The sequence below is a fragment of the Barbus barbus genome (genome assembly GCF_936440315.1).
Source record: "Barbus barbus genome assembly, chromosome: 12".
Taxonomy (NCBI): Eukaryota; Metazoa; Chordata; class Actinopteri; order Cypriniformes; family Cyprinidae; genus Barbus; species Barbus barbus.
The window spans coordinates 7,574,172-7,598,639 of NC_136740.1; the positions used below are offsets into that span (position 1 = coordinate 7,574,172).

At 39.5% G+C, this 24,468-nt stretch overlaps 1 protein-coding gene across 2 annotated transcripts in view; it reads right to left on the reverse strand.

Moving 5' to 3' along the window:
• Positions 1 to 1,520: 1,520 nt before the first annotated feature.
• The window catches only part of LOC306878411 (tumor necrosis factor receptor superfamily member 11B-like), a 59,435-nt gene continuing 36,487 nt past the window's right edge, over positions 1,521 to 24,468 (reverse strand). The window contains exons 4-5 of one of the 2 annotated variants that reach the window (XM_079430759.1): positions 5,431 to 5,655; positions 1,521 to 2,957 (exon numbers count right to left, since the gene is read on the reverse strand). In XM_079430759.1, coding sequence (XP_079286885.1) covers positions 2,566 to 2,957; positions 5,431 to 5,655 — 617 coding nt within the window. In that variant the 3' untranslated portion in view covers positions 1,521 to 2,565. The remainder of the gene's footprint in view (positions 2,958 to 5,430; positions 5,656 to 24,468) is intronic. The other variant, XM_079430760.1, reaches the window with a different exon arrangement.

The following is a 24,468-nucleotide window of genomic DNA, read 5'->3' on the forward strand; positions in this document are numbered from 1 at the left end:
ATATATCTAAATAAAAATAGACTATATTCAGTACCTATATGATCCAAAGTAACTAGTAACTAACTACTTGAGTAGTTTTTTTATCCGATACTTTTTTACTCTTACTCAAGTAACTATTCAGACGATTACTTTTACTTTTACTTGAGTAAATATTTCTAGAAGTACTTTTACTTTTACTTGAGTACAGTTTTTGGGTACTCTACCCACCTCTGCTCACTACCTTCTTTGCATTGCATGTACAGTGTAAGTACACTGTATGTGAAGTGCAATTGAGCATTCACTATTATAACTAATTACCATAATAATGTGCACTTACATTTACAACACAGAATATTTACAAACTGAATTTATGTTCATTAGTAAAAAAGGAAGAACTAGGGCTTTCATCTTTTTAAATGTATCCCCACCCACAAAGAGGCTGGACTTCTAAGACGTTTGTGCATGACTACCCAAAGCCCAATTAATACATTATGAGGATATAGAGAACCATACAACCATTTTACATTATCCAGTGAAATAAAAATTAAATTGCCATATTGCTTCCAGTAATACATTATCTTATCAATTAATCTTTATGAATTTGTGATCTATGATTAGGTCTCACATGTTCCACTTAAAACGGTCTAATCTATTTTCTGATATATCATAGATGCAAATTCAGTTCATGCACAGCTCTTTGTTAAGGTCATTTGACTTCTCAGTGGTAAATATCAGTGAAACTGAAAGCAATGACAGCCATAACACGTGAGTACCATGTGAGAATGAAGAAAAAAAGTCTAACTTTCATTAATTGGCTTATTAATTGACTTTTTAAAATAATGTCTTACACGTAAAGGAACAGAAGTAAACAGTTAACCTAAAATCTACAACAGACCACCAAACTTCAATCTAAATTTGGAATCAGTATAATGTTGCACAGGAAGGTAGAAGCCTGTTATGTAGTTGTTTTTAAGCAAAAAGGGAGGAATGACAAAGTGAAATGGAAATAAAGAACTAAGAATTGATATTGACAAGTTTTCACAAGCTGGGATGTTAAGTACATCTTGACAAACTTAGGTTTCTAAGGCAGGAGGCAGGATCTTGGGAGATGTTCAAACTTTAGTATTTTAATGGGAATTAATTGTGCTGTTAATACCATTTGTAAATATCTGATGAACATTCTCTCATTCATAACTCATCAGTCATCACTCATCTTTGATTTCCAAAGGATTTGGAAAGATGAAGTAAGATCTAAAGTAAATACTAAACCTGTAAAACAGAAACAAGCCCTTTTATTCTGTACACCATGCACCTTCTCTCATGTATCTTACTATTCTCAGTTGTTTTATTTAGTCATTTCCTCCTCTAATGGATTGGGTGTGTTTATACATAGATGCTTGTTGGATTCTTATTTTTCCAGTGGTCACACTAACTGCTTCCTACTATATTTGAATATTTTTCTGTATGATACCTTCATATTCTCAATGAATATAATACAACCAGAATAGTGAAGAGTCAAATAACGTACAAACGCAAAGAGTGATTGATACGAGAAATTCATTTTTAAAGAAAAAACAAGCAAATTTACACTGGCAGTAAAAAAAAAAAAGTATTAGTATGAGAAATGGACATCAAACAATAAGCACATCTAAGGGTGTCTGAGAGACCAAATTATACTTGCGATTACGTTATTAGCTCCCTTGATTATCCAGCGCAAACAGTTTTAAAGAGTTCACAAACTTGTCATGGTTACAGGGTCACAACATGGTCCTGCAAGGTCCCTACGCACTTGTCTGTCGAGGCCCCCACCATCGCTAGTGACAGATGCCTTATACTACATTAAGTGACAAGGGAAATGTACAAGTTTCGGTAGGCTTACAATAGATGACTAAATGGTAACTGGGGGCCTTAAACTATAGTGGTCCCTGTATGGACAAATTGTCTTCAGCATCCACAATAAAACACAACAAAGTGTATAAAAATGTTTTCTTACATCGTGGCAGACCTTATAAATTTGAGAATACTTTAATTATGAAAATACGTGGTGATAAACATCAATATCTATCAAAACAGTCACAACTACACTTATATCCTTAAATAAAAACAAAAACAAATGCATATACTGCATTTCTAGAGTCCAGTTTTCTGACAGATTGATAAATAATATTTTCCTTTTTAAAAAGTTATAAACAAAACAAAATATGACAACATATAATTACAGTTAAATATAACATAACTGCTCTCCATTGCATGATACATTCATGACCAAATTCCATTATTTACAACTTTATTAAAGCATATAGGTTTATTTTCATAGACTTGGCAGGTCAAGCAATATTCTAAATTAAAGTTGACTTTCCTGTAGAACTTGGCTTATATTTCCATTTTAGAATCAAATTCTTAGTTTCAGTCCAATATAAAAACAAAAATAACAGGCCACAAGAAAAGAAGGAAAAAAAAGTCTACATTTCCACACAAAAATCAGTTACTTAACCCTTTCCCCTTTTAGCCCACAATTGTCAAAAACTATAAATCGCTTCTCTTCATTTAAATAACTTGTTTCAATTGTCCTTCGATAAAGTATAATTAGTCATTGTACAGTTTGGTTTTGAAACATGTATTGTCCTGGATCATGTTAACAATCATCTTCTCATACATACGGTATAGGGTTGACGCACTAATAATCCGAATGATCCTCTTCAGACTTTTGAGAAGAGGTCGGCGAGCACCTTTCAAATTTAGTTTGTGGAGACTGTAAGATAAAGCTTTGGCCAGGTCCTGACCTCCATTCTGAATCTTCCACAGGTGTAGGAGCTGCAAGATGTAACGTTGTGAGGGACAGGAGCGGACCAGGGCTCGAACATCCTCCTCGTTCACTTTCTCCCCAGGTAAACTCTCCATCAAGGTCAACAGGTCTTCCAGAGTAAGGCTTTTAACACTGGCACAGCGAGATACCTTCCTCTCACAGTGGTTTACACCTAGGAGTACATTGGACATTGCATTTGAGTTCATATTTAATATCTATTAAAAATAATTCTGTAGACATATACTCTAAAAAATGCTGGGTTGTTTCAACCCAACTTTGGGTCAAATATGAACTAACCCAGCTGTTGGCTTAAATTTGTACATAAAATTTTTAACCCAAAATCTGGGTTAGTCCATATTTAGTCTCACGTAGCCAGACCTTCAGACTGACGGCTGAAGGTCTGGAATAGCTGGCAGGTTTCATTGGCCAAGGCCTACCCATGAGGCCATTTGACCATTGAAGACAAGATGGTGCCGCTGATGGCAGCCTCAGTACTGTTGTCCGCAGTTGTTTTTATGTCTTTGTTAGTTTGTCCTGTCTTTAGTTATATCCCTGCAATCACCAGAGACGAATTGCTGGACATTCGGCAGTACACACCACCCGATATTTCACCAGTTTTCAATTATTCAGATGTTTTGCTGGCATATGACATAGTAGTTGGCGGAGCAGCGGCGCTGATCAAACGCAGGATGCGCAGATGGGGGAAGCGAGCCAGCACGCTTGTGAAGCTCAGACAGCGCAGATTTCGAATGCTGTTGCCTAGCATCCATCTGGCAAATCTCCGCTCTCTACCCAACAAAACGGACAAACTCCTTCTGCTCTCCCGGACAAATAAGGATTTTTTAAACTCGGCTGCTCTGTGCTTCACGGAAACCTGGCTGAACGACGCCATTCCCGACACCGCGCTTCATCTGCCGAGCTTTCAGCTGTTTAGAGCAGATCACGACGCAGAATCAACGGGGAAATCGCGTGGCGGATGGACATGCTTTTACATCAATGAAAGTTGGTGTACAGATGTAACTGTAAAAAGAATATGTGCTGTTCTGATCTAGAAGTGCTATTCGTTAACTGTAGGCCTTTCTACTCGCCGTGGGAGTTTTGGTAATTCATTCTCGTGAGTGTTTAAATTCCTCAGCAAGCACACGTGAGCCTGGCTTTAGAGAAACTCGCTGATCTGATCACAGAGACTGAATAACAACACCCAGACTCTGTTTTAATCATTCCCGGGGACTTTAATAAAGCAAATCTCTCCCGTGAACTGCCAAAATACAGACAGCATGTTACATGTCCCACCAGAGACAGTAATATATTGGGTCACTGTTACACCACAATAAAGAATGCATATCACCCTGTTCCACGGGCAGCTTTGGGGCTCTCTGATCACCGCCTGGTTCATCTTATACCAACCTACAGGCAAAAACTTAAATCTGCTAAACCTGTAGTAAAGACTATAAAGAAATGGACCAACGAGAAAGAGTGGGGTTTACAAGCCTGTCTCGACCTTACTGATTGGAGTGTTTTTGAAGCTGCTGCCACCAATCTGGACGAGCTCACAGAGACTGTAATATCTTATATCAGTTTCTGTGAGGATATGTGCATTCCTACCACGACTCATTTAACCTACAACAATGACAAACCGTGGTCCACTGCAAAACTCAGACAGCTCCGTCAGGCCAAAGAAGATGCCTACAGGAAGGGGGACAAAGTCTTGTATAAACAGGCCAAATACACACTGGAAAAGGAGATCAGAGTGGCAAAGAGGAATTATTCTGAAGAACCAAGGATTCAGTTCACTTCCAGCGACTCAGCATCAGTGTGGAAAGGTCTGAAAGAGATCAAGACACTAGACTACAAGACCTACAAGAACTACAAGACACCATCCCCCAGCACTGTGGAGAATCAACAACTGGCCGACGATCTGAATTAATTCTACTGCAGGTTTGAAAAAACATCCCACACCCGCCCTCAACACCTCTCCACACAACCATTAACACCTCCAGCAACCACCCTCTCCCCCACACCTGCAATTCAGATCAGTGAAGACAATGTGCGCCAGGTCTTCCGGAAGCAGAAGAGAAAGAAAGCACCAGGCCCAGACGGTGTCACACCAGCCTGTCTGAAAACCTGTGCTGACCAGATGGCCCCATCTTCACACAGATCTTCAACAGATCACTGGACTTGGGCGAAGTCCCCTCATGCTTCAAATGCTCCACCACCATCCCCATCCCAAAGAAATCCAAAATTACAGGACTAAATGACTACAGACCTGTGGCTCTAACGTCTGTGGTCATGAAGTCATTTGAAAAACTGGTGCTGGCCCACCTGAAGGACATTACCGGACCCTTGCTGGATCCTAATCTGTGGATGACTGCATTATGTGGAAGGTATGGAAGGTACTTAAGCTTTTTGCACTGTAGATGGATGTGTACTAATGTGTACTTTTGTGTGTGTATTGCATTGTGTAATGCGTACTGCTGTGAATTAATGTTAGACCGTATACGCTATGGGATGCGAGACAATTTTTGGAAGAAATTCCAACAATAAAGTGAAAATTGAATTGCATTAATGACAGAATTTTCATTTTTTGGGTGAACTAACCCTTCAAGTTTTTGTTAAAACTATATAAGCCAAACAGAGATGATGACCTTGGATGATGCTGAGGAGTTTGTCTTGGTCCTTATTTTGTTCTCTCCAGAGACGAAGCAGATGTAATGCCTGCTGCTGAGGACTGCAGCTTTTCTTCAGTCTCTCAACACTCTTCCAGTCCACCTTGCGTCCTGGAAGGCTCTCAGAAAGACGCTCCACAGGAAAAGAAGCCAAAGGAGGTGATGCAAGATTTTGAAATATTACTTCCTCACATAATGTAATGCCTAGAAGACATTGAAAGAGATGTGTGGGGATGGTTATAGACATGGAAGCATGAAAAGCACACAAAACAAGTCATAAAGTTTTGCAGAAATAAAACAAAACAATGAAAGACAATGAAACATATTAGTATATCAACTTGTTTGTCCTATTTTAGCCCTTAGGTTTTCATGTCCTAATACAGAAAGTTCTCACATGCTGAAAGAAGCTTTGACCTTCCACATCTTTAAACTGTACTTCACCCTATCTGTGCAATGAACTGATCAAGTGTTTTCTGTCCCTGCTTTAATTCGAGTCATGTATATTGAGTATCTGGGATCTGCAATCCCGATTCAGTACTTGTATTCTCCTAGTGCTTGATTGACAATTTAAGTACATTTAACTACAAGTTCATCTCTCTCTCTCTCTCTCCCCACTTTATAAAAACATTGGTAGACGTAAACATCTGTTACACTCAAAGTCTGCACTCGAAGACCGATTGCATCACCACAGTGAATATTTGAAGGCTCCTTCAAATGTGGCCTCAAAATGCGTCCTTCATTTCCTGGGCAATAAACGATACAACAGATGGTTCCTTTGTGACCTATCCTACTCCAGTAATGACAGTATTTATTTATTTTTTGGTAACACTTTATAATAACGTTCAGTTAAAAAGTAATTTATAAGTGATTAGTTAATGATGAACTAATCATTTACAAAACATTCATAAGCGATTAATAAGTGATATGCTAAAAATTTGTGTTTTGTTAATTCATTTACAAGTCATTTGCAAGTAATTAGCTAATTAACTAATCATTTACAAAACATGACTATGCGTTCATAGATGATTAATTAGTGATATGTTAATATTTTTAACTATGTTTTGTAGATTAAGTTATAAATTATTTACAAGTGATTAGTTGATGATAAACTAATCATTTACAAAACATGACTATACATTCACAAATGATTAAGTAATATGCTAACGATTTATAAATCTGTCATAAATTATCTTTAAAATCTGAATCTGAAGTTATCTTTTAATCTGAACTCTGCCTTGCGAATTGCAATTATCTCAGTTGACCTAGAATTTTTAGTCGGGGTGAGGGGGTTGCTGTGATTTTTAAGAATGTGTTTTCATGCAGGCCTCTTCCTATAGATGTTTATTCCAGTTTTGAGGCTTTAGTTTGTGAAGTGGATTTATCAGAACCTTTGCTTTGTGCCTTGATTTACAGAGCGCCAAAATCCAATAAGGATTTTTTAACAGAGTTCTCAGATTTTTTATCTATCTTGGCCAAAAAAGCTGATAATTTTCTGCTTCTAGGTGATTTCAATGTACATGTGCGCTGTTCGCAAAAGCCACTTGTAAGAGAATTCACTTAACTTTTAGATTTTTTCAGTTTTACGCAATTTATTTCTGGTCCTACACAGAGGCAGGGCCACACACTTGACCTTGTTATGTCATCAGGTTTTCCTATAACAAACATTGAGGTCCGTGATGCTGGTTTGTCTGATCACCTGCCAATAATATAATATAAATATAAACTAATATAATAACTAATATAAACTCTTCTACTGCTGTACAGTTTACAAAGGTCTTTGCGGAACTCTCAGCAGGTGTCACAACACCGTTTTCTGATGTGGATGGGTTGGTCGATAGTTTTAATACATCATGTACTGGGATTTTAATAAAAATTTCCCCCATCAAGGTCAGGAAGCTAAAATCTAGGAAACAGCCTTGGATTAATAGAGAAGTTTGTGTTCTAAGGAAGGAGTGTAGAAGAGCAGAAAGAAAATGGAGAAAAGACAAATTACAAATCTCTTATCAATTATTTCAAAATTATCTGGTCAAATTTCAAGAGACAGCTGCCTTGCAAAGGTCAAAATATTTTTCTAATCTGATTTCTCAAAATTCTCATTGTCCAAAGCTTTTGTTTTCTACCATTAATTCCATATTAAATCCTCCTCCTGGGATCGGTATTGGTCATAGCCCAGAGCTGTGTGAGAAGTTTTGCAGCTTTTTCATAAACAAAATAGCTTGTATTAAATAACAGATTGTTATGAATCCATCTCAGAAGGTTTGGTATTTACCTACGAGTTCTGCTAAATTTTCACATTTTTATCCTCTCTCGCACTCTGAGTTGTTGAACATAGTGTCCAGTTTAAGATCAACCACTTGCTCTCTTGACGTTATACCAACTTCACTATTAAAGGAAGTGTTGGATACAGTTGCACCAAATATTATTTCCGTTATCAACAGTTCCTTACAGACAAGTTTAGTTCCATCTTATTTTAAACATGCAGTGGTTCATCCACTGCTTAAGAAAGCAAATCTGGATCCGCATGATTTGAACAATTATAGACCTATTTCGAAATTGCCATTCTTATCAAAAGTATTGGAGAAAGCTGTTTTAAATCAGTTATCACCTTACTTAATTGAGAATAATATATTGGATCCCTTTCAGTCAGGTAAGGTCAGGTTTCATCTAAGCATTGCACTGAATCGGCCTTGTTAAGAGTGGTAAACGACTTGTTATTATTTGTGGATTCTGGAAATTGTGCAATTTTGGTACTGTTGGATTTAAGTGCGGCATTCGAGATAGTAGATCACTGTATTCTTTTAAACATGTCTTGAAAACCTTTGACTCTTCTCTTTAAGTGTGGTACCACTATAACCAGTCACATTATTTAAAATGCTATTAGCAGTCTTTATTAGCAGGCTATATTTGCCATCGTTTTTTGTATGTGGACTTGCTTGAATGTAGACCTTTACTGCTTTGGACTTTGCCTACTTTCTCTTTATTTTTCTTGTTCCCCATTGTTGTTCCTCATGTTTTTGTTTAGCATTACACTCTGCTTTTGAGTTCTACTTCTGTCTCACCCTGAGAGTCTGTACAAAATGGCAGACCAAGTAATTTACTCAGCAGGGTTTTTCACACTCACCACCATCCTACAGATTGGCCGTAGATCTGGTTACCATAGATTAGCTCATTGAACAAGATCCTTTGAAACCAGTTATGGCAGAGTGGCTGATCAACCTGAACGACATCAAGTTCCCAGCCTTTTCCATGCCATGAAGCCTCTCAGTCCTGTCCGGAGTCCTTCCTCTCACACTTGCCCCATCCAGCTTCCAAGCTTCTTTGTCTCCACTGTTCCTGTCCAGCCACCAAGCTCCTTCAACTATGCTGGTTCCATCCAGACTCCAAGCTCCCTTGTCTCCACTGGCTCCATCCAGTTCCTACACTCTCTCATCTTCACCCAGAGAATCTGTTAGTCCCCAGTCATTTTTTTTGGTCCTGCCAGCACCCCGGCTCCTCTTTCCCACTGGCTTGGTCAAGCTCCTCCTCTGACACCCATCTGCCACAGACTGCCTGGTTCACAGCCCAACCAAGGTGCTCAGATCCCCCTGATCCACCTCAGGGCTCTAAGCCAAGGACTCCACCTCAACCTGCCCTCCACCTCCGCCTTGGTTAGGTGTCACATTGTTCTCATTACAGGCGCCTTAGTCCTCCACCATTTCAGCTCCACTGGGCTCTCCATTCCCTCCAGCTCCTCCTTTGTCCTTGCTCGGTCTGGCTACACCACTGTCCTCCAAGCTTGTGGCTCCGCCTTAGCCATCCAGACCAGCAGTGTCACCCTGGGTCTTTGGCTCTGCCTGGGTCTCTACCTCTCCTGGCTCTACCTCAGTCGGTTGGTTACATAACATTAAGGTTGAAAAATAGATTGGTCTTATTTGAAGCCGAAAAATAAGACTCAGTGTTCCTTGGCTAAATGTTAGTTGGTCTTATTAGTTCTTAAGGTATGTCTTAACATAGTGTTATAGTGTACAGAATCTCAGCCATCTTTGTCTGCCATTTTTTGTTGTATGTGGTCTTACTTGGAGTTAGATCTTTAGTGCTTTGGATTTTGTATGCTATTTCTCTTTTTTGTTCCTTGGTGTTGTTCATTGTGTTTTGGTGTTATTTATTTGAGAAGATCTTGTTTTGCATTAAACCCTGCTTTTTAGGTGTACTCCTGTCTCACTTTGAGAGCCTGTTATAGTTATACATTTGAAATAATGAACTAACAATGAAAATAACAGCATTTACAGCATTTATTAATTAGGTTAGTTTTGTAAATGTACTATTGTCCATAGTAAATACATATTCAATAATACATAAACTAATGTATGTCATGTGCCAACTGGATGGGCTCTCAGTCCACATTAAGAGGTGCTGAATGCAAGCAGATGCCTGCAGCGAGAGCCATTTAATTATTTCCTGAATGAATCAGTCATTGAACAAATAAGTGACTCAATAGCACATTAATCGAGATAAATATAATCGGTATAAACGGAGGTCGGAGCCCGCTCCGAATGGGCGGGTCAGCTCCAAATGGTTTGGGCCTTGTTAATATGCCCTACTCCAAACCCAACCCTAAACCTACCCTCCGTCTTGGAGATGTCCCAACCTACTTGCGGCATACGTCCCTCCCACTTGGAGGTCTCCGAGCTGCAGCAATATATACTTGCATTAATAAAGACATTTAGCGCCACCTACCGGCAGTTTTTCGTTTCTTATTTAGAGTATCATTTCATTAAACATATATTTAAAATTTCCATATTAATAAGAGAGAGCGAGAGAGAGGGAGAGAGAGAGAATTCTGTAATTTACTCACCCTCATGTCGTTTCTAGCCTGTATGACTTTCTCTCTTTTGTGGAACATAAAGAAGATATTTTGAAGAATACCAAACTGTTTTTTTCACCATTGACTTCCACTGTATGAACAAAAATAAATAAAATAAAATAAAAATAAATACTGAGACAATTCTCAAATTATCTTCTTTTATGTTCCACAGAAGAAAGTCAGTAATACAGTTTGAATATCGTTTAAACTGACACGAGAGTGAGTAAATGATGGCAGAATTTTCATTTTGGGTGAAATATCCCATTATTGGGATAGTTAAGGTGAACTATTAAATACCCATTTAAAAATCATTAATCTCATGTTATTATTTGTGTAATTGTAATTGCAGTGTAAATGCATACATGCCACATCTGAGCTGCAATAAATGCCTGTATCTAAATATTAATGCAGATGCATCTTCTAAGGGGGGAAATAAAATGGCCATTGTAGCCTAACATTTTATGTTTAATACATTCTATGTTGAATGAAATAATATATGTATTTTGTAATGTCTATTTGCTTTTTTCATTTAACAAAATTGAACACAATAATAACTGAAGTTTCCTTTTGGGGATAATTTCTTAGTCAAATTTATTGTGTGATTAGTTTAGGATTAATTAATCACTACATCATGTTATTATATTAACCCTTGTGCAACCTTATGAACATTTTTGTCCATTTAATATTTTTATTTATTTTACTTGTATAATTATGCCTGTGTTTGCATAAATTTTGGCTCAGGTGTGTATTTTTATTGGAATTTTAATATTCCACCATTTCCTTTATATCTATTTTACACTAGGTACAAAAAAGTGAAGCACTCAGTACCTTTTGGACAAAAATGTCCCCATTGAAACCCCTTAAAACTGCTATTTTTAATCGCAGTGCCGTTTAACTGTAAAATTATGCAATTTTTGTTAATAGGCTTTCATTCTGTTGGCAAGGCTTCACAATTTAGTTTGTTACAATTTTTTTTACCAGATGGTGCCATTTTTTTCAGGTTTGGTCTATAAAGGGTCTATAAAGCAAATACTCGCTTTATTCCTGTTCCTGCTTCCTCATATTTTGAGCCAATTGGATAAATAACGCAGCTATAATTGTGTGGGTGTGTTGGTATAGATGTCAGAGTGTGGTTTGTATGTGTGTCATAAAAAAATGTGTGTGTGTGCTTGTAATATTTGAGAAAGAAAAACTGTACCGTAAATCACAAATCCAAGCACTGTGTGCACCAGCAGAGTTTTGCAGATACAGTGCCCAAACAAAATCTTACTGAAAGCTAATTTTTTGAGATATCAACCTCAAATTTGGTATCAAACCTCAAAAAAACTTGTTTAGATTTATGGCTTTGATTTTCTATCAGGTTGAGAGTTCAACATGTAACATAAAATATATATTTTATATAAAATATTGTTCATAAAGCATTTTCATAAACTTAAAGTTCTATAACTAACTTTTTTTTAAATTTCATTTTTTTAACTTTTTTTTTTACTTCAATATTAATCTGCCATGGGTCTTCTTTAACATGAGACCAAATTTAACTCTGTGCTCCCAAGCTTAAAAGTTTTATGCATTACACACAATTGTTCCTCTCAGCGCCTTTTGGACAAATATGTCCCCACTGAAACTCATTAAAACCGCTATTTTTAATCGCAGTGCCGTTTAACTGTAAAATTATGCAATTTTTGTTAATAGGCTTTCATTGTGTTGGCAAGGCTTCAAATTAAAAAAATTTTTACCAGATGGTGACATTTTTTCAGGTTTGGTCTATAAAGGGTCTATAAAGCAAATACTTGCTTTATTCCTGTTTTCTGCTTCTGCATATTATAGAGCCAATTGGATAAATAATGCAGCTATAATTGTGTTGGTATAGATGTCAGAGTGTGGTTTGTATGTGTGTCATAAAAATAAAATTGTGTGTGTGTACGTGTGTGTTCTTGTAAAAATTGAGAGAGAGAAACTCTACTGCAAATCACAAATCCAACCACTGTGTGCACCAGCGGAGTTTTGCTGGCATCTAATGGGGAAAATTTGGTACTAATCCCAAACAAAATTTTACTGAAAGTTCATTTTTTTAAGATATCAACCTCAAATTTAGAACACAACTTGTTTAGATTTATGGCTTTGATTTTCTAGCAGGTTTACAGTTCAACATGTTTCATATATAAAATATTCATAAAATAAAATATAAAATATTGTTCATAAATCATTTTCATTAACTTAAACCTGTATAACTTTTTTTGGTTTCACTTTTTAAACGTTTTTTACTTCAACAATAATTTGCCATGGGTCTTCTTTAAAATGAGACCAAACTTAAGACTGTGCTCCCAAGCTTCCAATTTTTATGACCGTTTTCTGACACGGACATTTTTGTCCACTATGGATCTAAGTGTAAATTTTTTTATTGATGCACAAGGGTTAAAAAATGTAATCGCTTGACAGCGCTAGTAATTTCATGTCCTAGTTATACTTAATGCTGTCACATTTTCCAGGTAAAAAACAAAAAATACAAAGCAAGAAATACAGTTCTATTTTCTATTTGAATATTACATTTACAACTAAGTAAAAATCTCATCAAGTTATATTTTATTTGTGAACAGATGTTCAGCTGTTATTTTTAATAGGCAGCGAGGCAGAGAGAAACTGGAAGTTTGGCCGAGTAGTCTGTGATTGTAGTTTTATGTAGCTTTGTTTTTAGAATCTAAAAGAAATTTTAGAATCTAGAGTCTTACTCATTGTTAGCTCATTACTAGCTCCTTGTTGTTTAAATGGCTAAATAACTTTATCACCATATATCTGATATAACCCTGTACTGCCTATCAAATTAATTTGACCAATAGCTTTTTCATCTAAACCACTAGTGCAGCACATTTGCATTTCATTAGCCTGTTAATTTGTAATTTGTGCTTTGCCTTCTTTTTTCTCTGTCTTGCTCCATCTTTCACGAGTCCATTAAAACAACAATGAACACTAACAATAACTGTGATTCATGGCTTCTTTTCTGGTTGTTGTCACTTGCACTGCTTGCCACAAGTTTAGTGTAGCCTTCTCTGTCAATGGTGAGGGATTTACAAGTGATAAAAGCAGATTTCAAGACTAGAGACACGCATCTGAACTTTAATCGAGAATAGTAAGAATGCAAGGGCTTTAGATATGGCTTCAGCTGCAACTAGCTTAGCGAGTCCTACAGCAATAAAATGAATTTTATTTACAAATTTATTCTTATTATTGTGTAAAATGTATTTAAAAATACTTATGTAAAGTATTCTTATTATTCCAAGCATATTTTATAATATGTAATCCTATTTATTATTTGATTATTTAAATCTCCTGTTTAAAAATAGGAAAATAGACGCACTATAGTTGTATATAATTATACACGATATAGTAATATATATATCTGTTTATAATACACATTTTAAAATTGTATTGAATACCTGCTGCTGCCATAATAAAGACCCATTTCGAATGTTTACGTGCTTTTCTTTTCTTTCTGCTCCCAGTCTCTGTGGTGGAGCAGTTATGAAGTATTGTTCTTTTAAATACTTGACAGCATTTCAGAAATAAATATGTATGCAAATTACACCAAAATACAACAGTTATCGTACAGTGTTTGGGAGTGCTCAAAAAGGGTTTAAACTGAATTTTGAATTGATTTCTTCTGAGAATCTGACAAGGTTTTGGGAAAACCTGACCTGTTAAAAAGATCTTCATCCATCCTGGGGTGATACTACCCTTCACTCTAGAAATATAGCATATAGTCTTAGAACTTGGAACTTAGTGTTAGAACTTGACTTACTAGGGCCCAGGTCAGGAAACAGACAGACTGGCTTAACTAACCATCTGCTAGCCGCTTCATGTCACAGAAGTCAGATAAATCTCAGCATAGAGACCGAGGCCCGTAGCCAGCTATGAGGTCACCAAGGTCTGGACCTCAGTAAATTTTTCATGTTCAAAAATACAATTTGTTCTCTGAATGACTGATTTGTGAAGAAGAGTTTTATTAATCAAAATATAAATCAAGTTTAATCAATGTAAATAAGCCATTTATGTATCAAGTTATCCAACTATTATAATCTTGTATCTGCCTGTGTGTAGAGGCCTGCATGAATGGAACGTGCAGACATATGGTGATGCTGTGTGTCCTGTTTTGACATTACACAAAATATATAATGGGGCCCTTACTTTCACGGAGCATAAAATTAAGGTCTCCTGTCTGCATCTTGGTGGTAGACTAGAGACAGCCAAAAAAGGTCAACTATATGTATGAAATGTATTGTACACGCCTAGAGGAAAAACTGTATAAAAGAGGGTACAGAAAAAGATTCTGAAGTTTTCTCGGCTTCATTGTCTCTGATAATAAAGCTTATATAATTAGTTTGTGTTGTTTGCTGGTCTGCCCTTGGTGGTAAGGACACTTAAAATTTCTCTTCCAAATTTAAAGAAGAAAAATAAAAAAATAGCTAATTGCATGCAATGGTCTGTGTTTATTGTTTAGTGGGCCTTGAAGGATAACAATAAACGTTAAGCAGATTTTTTTACTGTGTTGAGGAAGTGTATCAGTGAAAGAGCAGGTAAAACTGACAGGTCACTCAGGAAGAGTGTAGTGTAGTCTATTTTAATGAATGTGTCAGTGTCTGTGTGAATGACTGTGGTTGTATGAGAAAATAAATAAATTCCGTATCGGTTGGGTAAAAGCTGCACACCCCTCCTGGACCGTCCCATAAATGGGACCTGGCCGAGACGGACACAGGTACTGCCGCACCTGAGAGGGATGAGTGTATGAGCCCTATAAATAAAGGGACAAAGGATGAGTGTATGAGCCCTGTGAATAAAGGGACTTTTTTTTGGTCCCTAAAACTGACAGAAAAGGATAAGGCCTAAGAAATTTCTTAATCTGTAAAGCAAAAATAAATAAATAAATACATTCATACATACTAATTGATTTTTTTTCTAGTGATTAAAGAGATGTTCAAAAGTCTCTCAACACACACCCTCACCCCCGCCCCCACACACAGAGGCATAGTGACATCAGATGTCTAATAGTTTTTTTTTATTTTCTGCTATCCATAGTATATTGCATACTCATGAAATTAATCATATTTCCTCAGAATTACTTGCTTTCTGTATGTAATTTTTTGTGTGTTTGGAAGCTGCACTTTAAAGATACAAGAAAATTAGACATTTTGCTATCTTGACACGTTGCCATGGCAACAGCCCTGTGGAGAAGGGTGGACCAACTGCTAGTATGCTATGGTCCCCCTAAGAGAGGTCTGCCTGCTACTAAATAGAATCTCAGTCGGTGGATTGTGGATGCCATTTGCATTGCCTACAAGTCCTCTGATCTCCCCTCGCCTCTGAGCGTCAAGGCTCACTCGACCCGAAGTGTGGCGGCCTCCAAGGCCTTTTTGGCAGGTGTCTCTATGCAGGACATCTGCAATGCTGCGGGATGGTCTACGCCCCTAACCTCTGTCAGGTTCTATGGCCTAGAAATACGAGCGACCCCTGGCTCTTCTGTTCTCTCGCCCTAGCTGTGCTCCATCCACACTAGGCAGGGATTTTGAAAGTCTGGCGGCGTGGGCACCTCGTTCCCAAAGCGTTTCAACACAGCTCGAGTTCCTGAAGGGGAATGTCTCAGGTTACGCATGTAACCATGGTTCCCCGAAGGGAACAAGATGCTGCGTCTCGAGGCCATACTTCCGGCATCCTTGTGAGCGCTTTCTTCACTCCTGGAAGCTGACACCGGTTCCACCGCACATGCCTTTAAGCTTCCTGGTCAATTACGTCACCTGGCTGTGACGTCTTGCCCATCCATTCGACAGATTACACACGTAGTTCAGAGCGCGGTCACACTGGAACATTTAGAATGTAAAGGGCTTAAATCATTTGGTGAAGAGAAACAGAGTTCTTGCTCATCTTCGACAGCTCAAAGCAGAGGTTGCCTTCTAGCAAGAAACCCATTTACGTAGTACTGACAATCTCGCCTCATTTGTAGGTGGAACGGGCAGATTTTTCATTCTTCATTTCAGGCAAAGTCAAGAGGTGTAGCTTTTTTGAAAGATAAGGATGTACCCTTTGTTCCAAATGATATATCTGATAAGAATGGACGTTATACAATGTCTCGGGCACTTTATGCAATAAGAATTTAATTTTAGGAAATTTGTATGCCCTCAATATTCCTTTTTATTTAAATGTCCATCATTCTTACTCTCAGATTGATCATTTCATCTTGGATAACGCCCTAATTTCTAGAGTTCAATCCGGTGCGTACCAAAGTATTATAATATCGGACCATGTTCCTCTTATTCTTGACCTGACTTTTTTTTATTTGTCTTCCCCTTGGAGGAACTGGCGTTTCAATACTTCACTTTTGGTGGATGAGAATTTTATTTCCTTTGTTGCTGACCAGATTTCTTTTTTTCTAAGCGTTAATAAATCACTAGATGTTTCAGACTCCATAGTGTGGGAGGCTCTTAAGAGGCCAAATTATTTTGTATGCCACTACTAAAATAAAAAATTCCAAAGAAAAGCAAATATCTCTTGCTAATGAGATTTCTAGGTTGGATGAACAATATGCTAGGTCTCCCATACCAGATCTGTATAAAAAGCGTCTTAAATTGAAGTCGGAGCTCGAATTACTTTTGACCAATAAGATAGAGGGCCTTTTGAGTAGAACTAGGAGTGTTTTTTATGAAAGTGGGGCGAAATCTGGGATAGTATTGGCTAATCAGTTGTGCGGGTTCCGGGCAAAACAAATTATAAGTGTTCTTCGTTTAGATAATGGAGAGATAACAACTAATCAAAGTACTCTTAATGAAAAGCCTAGAGATTTTTACTCTACTTTGTATGCTGCTGACTTTTTTCTGTGGGGGGGATGTTGAAGATTTTCTTGGTCGATTAAATGTCCCCACCTTATCATCTGATGCCTGTAACCTTTTAGAATAACCAATCTCACAGGAGGAGGTGATAGCTGCCATTGCTTTCTTACAATCTGGGAAATCCCCAGCACCTGACAGTTTTCCATCAGAATTTTATAAAACATTCTCTGTACAGCTTGCTCCTTTTCTGAGTCTTTTAAGACTGGAACTCTTCCCCCAACATTAAATCAAGCATGTATCTCTTTATTGCTTAAGGCGAGACACTACAGGTGAATAGGGTAAAATTTTTAACTAGCAGATATCACCATGAAACTTTCCCAGTTGATTACCTACATTAAGATGAGAAAAAAATGTATTACAAAGTTTCTGTAATTTTATGTTTAAATATGCAAATTAGGCATTATCTAATTAAATATGCACTAATTTGCATATATTTTAAAAAACGAAATCTCAGAATTGGATAAAGCCAGGTTCAAAATTCGGTCCCACTTTATATTAGGTGGCCTTAACTACTATGTACTTACATTTCAATTAATCATTTGGTACAATGCACTTATTGTGTACATGCGTGTTTTTACATTGTACTTATATTTTTTAAAATACCTATATGTAATTACATCTGTAATTAATTTCTGTAATTACATTTATATTTACACTGTTGTCCAATCCCTTACACCGTAACCCACCCTTAAACCTACCCATACCACCTAACCTTACCCGTATCCCACCACAATAGCAGCAAATGTGTTTTGCAATACAATATGACCACAATAAGTACATTGTACTTATTTTTTGATGTAAGTACATAGTAGTTAAGGCCACCTAATATAAAGTGGGACCCAAAATTCTTTTTTCATTGTGTTCACATATTAGATGGGAAAAAAATTACTGAAGGATTTATGGATATCTACTTTTGTTATCCTGTAAATCAGAATATACTGTCAATAGCCTTAAAAAATGTATTTTCGCCATGTTTTTTGGAATAAAATGTTATATAAATCAGGCTAGGAATAATATATTTACAAATCCCTCTGAAATTGTCTTCATAATATAACTAGGTACAAGACTGGAAAGTTTGGTGTATATAGGTGCTACTGAAGTGGAGATTTCGGACTTGGAGTATGAGAGAAAAGTCATTTTGAGAAAACGGGCTTTAAAGATTTATATTGTAAAAATCCACACATTTTTATATGAAAACATTGCTAACAAGCAAAACAACTGGCCAAGTAAATGTTTCGGGGAAGTCGTGGCCTAATGGTTAGAGAGTCGGACTTGTAACCCAAAGGTTGCGGGTTCGAGTCTCCGGCCGGCAGGAATTGTAGGTGGGGGGAGTGAATGTCCAGCGCTCTCTCCACCCTCAATACCATGACTGAGGTGCCCTTGAGCAAGGCACCGAACCCCCAACTGCTCCCCGGGCGCTGCAGCATAAAATGGCTGCCCACTGCTCCGGGTGTGTGTTCACGGTGTGTGTGTGTTCACTGCTGTGTGTGTGCACTTTGGATGGGTTAAATGCAGAGCACGAATTCCGAGTATGGGTCACCATACTTGGCTGTATCTCACGTCACGTCACGTCACGTCACTATAACAATGTAGACCATGAACAATGACAACTGAATAAAACAACATTGCCAAATAAGACCTTCAACTAACCACAGAGAACCACAAATACAGACACAAACTTATCATCAGAACTGCAACTCTAGTCATCTATGTCCATCGGAACACAAAGTTCACCCATGAGGGTTGAAAGCCTAGCTCTCCATGCCTGCACCATATGTAGGCCCCTCACCCCTCTCTTGCTGATGCCTTTTCAGCTTTTTAGCTGTGCTCAGAGTCTTAAAAGTTGAAATGGCCATACTTGCAGCTGCCTCAACTCTACTCTTACCTACAAACACTGTTTTTGGACAGCGGGCCCAAATGACGGAGTTGAGGCACTCATTCGCATTTTGAGTGCCACCATGCTGCATGCGCTGCAGCAGGCTGTCACTTGACATGCGGTGGTATACAGGTATCAGCTTCTGGCCCACCTCCCGAGACAAAAAGTTTCCTGCATGGAGCCTGTGGCTCTCTGGAGTTTCTCCATTTTCCTCCGCTCTCCTATACCAACACCAGGACAGGTAGCACCTGGTGTGCAAGGGGACTTCGTCACAGGACATGCTATGGAGGAGACCAGCCCAGATCTCATTTTTCATTTTCTCTATGGAACCCTGGTTATTTAAAATTGCCCTCCTGCAATAATTTTGTAATGTTTTACATTTTTTGGCCGTTAATTTTCCCAGACCCTTCCCCCCCAATTTGCGTTCAACACTTAATTTTCGTAGTGCTGTGCCCATACGCTTATGGGCATGGTTGATGCATTCTAATTTTACTACCTCATGCCCAGGGTATGGGTTGAGGGATACCACCTCCCTGAATGCAGCACTGTCCCCATCTGACAGCATCTGAATGTATCTCAGCTGGTGGCGACTCACAGACCTGGCCCACATCCTCTTCGCTGCCTCCTGCTCCATAGCCTTGCTTGAGCCCCTAAAATTTTGTGCACAGTCATGCGTTTCTCTCCAGCTGTCAATTTCCTCATCTGTAATCTTTCCCTCATGCCTGGCAGCTTCTTAAAGGGCACAAGCATGGCAATAGGAGGATAGAACCTCAAAGTCGATCACCAGTCCCGTAAAAATATCGATGCACACCCCGATCCCATAGTTTGATGTGAACCCTCTTTTCTGCCAAGTGCCATCAAAAGACACACTGATATCTATCACCGCATCTGCATCCTCTCTCAGCAACTCTGCCATATCTGCATCAATATCTGCATAGGCCTGCCTGACCTGCTCCCTGGTCCTGTGAAGTGACTCAAGACCTCTCTCAATTTCTGCCGCTAAAATGAAATGTGTATTGTATCAATAACTGTTCATTTGTTTTGTTTTTATAGATACAGCACACAGAAATCTGTACTGTAAAAGTAAAACTGACCACCGCAACACAACATAATGAATGAGATGGCACTTTATTCTATTCTTATAAATCTTATAAATAAATAAATAATTTAATCCATAAAAAACAAATATTGTTACAGTAATGTTATGCAACAAGGTGGTAACAGCCACACGTATTGGGCTATTTCTGACATTAGAAATTCTAAACCTCCCATCGACAGCTTACGTTCAGATGCGCTTCCCGAGGGCATTTCACTGGGTAATCCATCACTAATTTTCCTTTTCCCCCTTGCAAGTGACAACTGCTGTACTCTTTTCGATGATTGACGCGAAGTCATTTTAATTAATTCACTCAAAAGATCCCGCGGAAAGCTTAACCAAACAAGGAAGCGTCAAAGCATACCATGTCATGTGACGATTCTGAACGAATCACGTTGTCAGAAATTGTCTTCAGCCAATGAGATTGCGCATTTAGAGTTAAATCCCCTCTTTTACTTTCACGATTGGTTGCTGATAAAAAGGAAATGACCATATTTGGATCCGACAGCATTGTACAGAAGAGAGAGAGCTTTCCAGCAGTATACGTGATGACTGGGTACAGGCAGAGATCGCGGAGCAGTATGTTGATTTAGAACGCCAACTTTTGTTGAATTTATGAGAAATCTACAGACGCAAACAGACAAAGTGCAGTAAAATAAAGACCTAAATGTGTATTTCGGACTTTTTTTCACCACAAGTCTGAAAGAAGACATGTTATTGAAGACAAATATCCAAAAATCTCAAAATTGACCAATAAAAAAAAAACGATGTTTTTGCCTGCCGTGTCTCGCCTTAAAAAAAGATAAGGACCCTTTGGATTGTGTTTCATATAGGCCCATTTCTTTGCTTAACTGTGACGTAAAAAAATTAAATAGCAAAATTATGAAATCTATCTTTTTCACTTATTCAAAAGAAAAACACAATCCTAGGTGTTTATACAGTGGCAAAATAAATGAAAAATAAAGCATCAACAGCTGCAGACATTTCAGCACAGTATTAATCACTTAATGAATTTCTTTACTTACAAGATTGATCCTATCAGAGAGAAATAATATAACCTTGCAATAGGGGTGATCCCGAATAGTCGAAGATTCGATGCTTTGGTAGGAGGAACTTTGACTACCAATCTCACAGTCGAATCTTCGCCGAAGTGTTATGATCATGCCATTTTGGCTATATGGGGGTGCTCAATGTCTTATTTCACATAGAACTAGAGCTGTGTCTGAAAATGCTAGGGGAATGCCTTCAGCGATACCATGCTCTAAATCATATGAGTAAGCAATCCAAACGATGGGCAAGATGTCATGGGCGGGTGACTTAACGACCAGGAAGCTTAAAAGCACGTGAGGTTAGTTCGATCTATGTTTCACGAGTTCACACTTACATATAATAAACTGAGTAAAGGTTATGTGTATTTGGCGTGCTGTCCAGGGAGAGGGCTCCGAGCTTGGTAATTACTCCCGAGCCCAGGGTACTCCCCTTGTCAGGGGAGAGGGGTCTGAGTTCAGCATATAGCTTGGACCCAGAGCTTTCCCCCCCGAGTGCTCCTCCACGTCCTCTGGTAGGAGCGGGCTGAAGGTGAGGAGTCGGGATGTTGGAGGGATGCTGAATGACTAGAGATGATGAAGGTAAGACTGCTTTGATTATTTATAGGGGTTCTCTCTCGTGCTGGTTGGATAGACAGTGTGATTACTGATGATGAATTGGCCGTGTTAATTATCTGCACATGCTCCTCCCGAAACATTACCCTTATTTATTTAATGTTGTTTGTCAAGTTACAAGTCCAGTAACATATAAAGCTCCAGTATGTCTAAAGCCAAGGCAAAGGCTAAACATAAGGGTGAAAGCAGTTCACGTTACAGATTGTGTGCCCCTCCCTGCCCACGCTACATCACAAGCGGGGATACACACATTTTGTGCGTGGACTGCTTGGGAGCGAAGCATACAGAGTTGGCTCTCGAGGGGGCTGACTGCCCGCATTGTGAGCAGCTGGCCTCGTGTGAATCGTTGATGGATCAGGTGGAGGGAATGAAGAAGGGCAAGCCCCCATCTTCTTCCTTTCCCATCAGATCCAGCGCCTGCTCTCTGGGATCGGAAGCCTGCCCCGCGGGTTCTTCCCCTCGGAGAGAGGGCTCGATGCTCTGCCTGTCTTCCTGTCTTCTGGATCTGTGGATCGGTTGCCATCTCACGTGGCACATCAACTGCCTGGAGATGCTGGCCGTGTTTCGAGCAATGAAACACTTCCTCCCGGACCTAAGAGATAACCATATGTTGGTGCGCACCGACAACACAGCAGTGGTCTCTTACATCAACCACCAGGGAGGTCTGTTTTCGTTTCCCCTTTACAGTCTGGCGTACCAGATCCTTATGTAGTCCCAGGGCAAACTCCTCTCACTGAGAGTAGTTCACATTTCTGGGCATCTCAATATGGGAGCAGACATCCTGTTGAGACAGGGGCCGAGGCCAGGGGAATGGATGCTTCACCCCGAGGTGGTGAAGCAGATATGGAGAGTTTTTTGGCCAGACTCAGGTGGACCTGCTGCAACTCACATTGCACTGTCCCCTCTGTTTCTCTCTGACTCATCCAGCTCCACTGGGGCTGGAAGCCTTGGTACAGACTAGGCCGAGGCTTAGTCTGTACACCTTTTCTCAGATCGCTCTGCTCTCGGGAGTTCCGGAGAGAGTGCGCCGGGACGGGGTCCGTCCCTGCTAGTAGCCCCATTCTGGCCAGGCCGAGTATGGTTCTCAGACCTGATTTCTCTCCTCGATGGCTCTCCATGAGAGATTCCTGTCAGGAGGGATCTCCTCTCACAGGTGGAGGGTATGATCCTTCACCCCCGCCTGGAGTTGTGGAAGCTGTGGGTATGGCCCCTGCGGGGGCACAGCTCATAATTCCGGTCTCTCAACCGAGGTTGTTGAGACCATCCTCCAATCCAGAGCTCCCTCAACAAGGAAACTGTACACCCTGAAGTGGAAACTCTTCACTTCATGGTGTGGAGACCGCCAGCTCGAACCAGTTAACTGCCCGGTTGGTACAGTGCTGGAGTTCCTGCAGGCCCAATTCTCCACAGGGTTGACCCACTCCACCTTAAAGGTCTACGTGGCGGCCATTGTGACCTACCATGCCCCTCCTTGTGGCCAGTCAGTGGGCAGCCACCCCCTAGTTACACGTTTCCTCCAAGGTGCACTGAGACTGAGGCCTCCGGCCAGAGAAGCTTATTCTAAGTGGTGGATCAGGATGCTGTTCCATAGGCTCGAGTCCTCTGATCTCCCCTCACCATTGGGGGTCAAGGCTCACTCAACTAGAAGTGTGGCGGCCTCCAAGGCCTTTCTGGCAGGTGTGCCTATGCAGGACATCTGCAATGCTGAGGGATGGTCTACGCCCCTCACGTTCGTCAGGTTCTATGACCTAGATTTGCAAGCTCACTAGGCAGGGATTTGCAAGTCTGGCGGCATGGACATCTCATTCCCATAGCGTTTTCCGATGCAGCTCGAGTTCCTGAAGGGGAACTTCCCAGGTTACGTATGTAACCATGGTTCCCCGAGGGAACGAGATGCTGCGTCTCAGGGCCATACTTCCGGCATCCCTACTAGAGCTAGCTTCATTCCTAGAAGCTAATGCTGGTTGCACCTCACGTGCTTTTAAGCTTCCTGGTCGTTACGTCACCAACCAATGAAGTGGCCATGGCCTAATGGTTAGAGAGTGGGACCTGTAACCCAAAGGTCACCGCTTCCAGTACCAGCAGGGATTGTAGGTAGGGGTAGTGAATGTACAGAGCTCTCGTCCACCCTCAGTACCACGACTGAGGTGAGACCCTTGAGCAAGGCACTGCTGTGTGTGTGCGCTTGGATGGGATAAATGCAGAGCACAAATTCAGAGTATGGGACACCATACTTGGCTACACGTCACTCATGTCACTGAAACAGTCTGTATAGTATAAAGCACTATTCAGTGGTGACTAAAATGATTAGAACACTAGTATTTTCACCAGCTAAAAATGGTTCTAAATCAGTTATTTCTATCCTTTGCTGTCAGTAGGAAAAATCAGTTTACATTTCCAAACATTCATTTTGCCATTAATTGTAATAATCCTGTGAAATTTTTGTTTACACAAGGAGTCTGACAACAGCCAGTGCTTTTTAAAGAATTTTAGCCAGTTTAGCCATTTAGCCATTTTAGATAGAATTTTAGCCAGTGCTAAAATTCAAAAAGTGAAAAAGCATAATAGGACCCCTTTAAATCAACATTTGGTGTGACCATGCCCTATGTGCACTTGCGCATATAAGTCTCTTTAAGCATCTTAGAGACGTTGCCACAGCTCTTCTG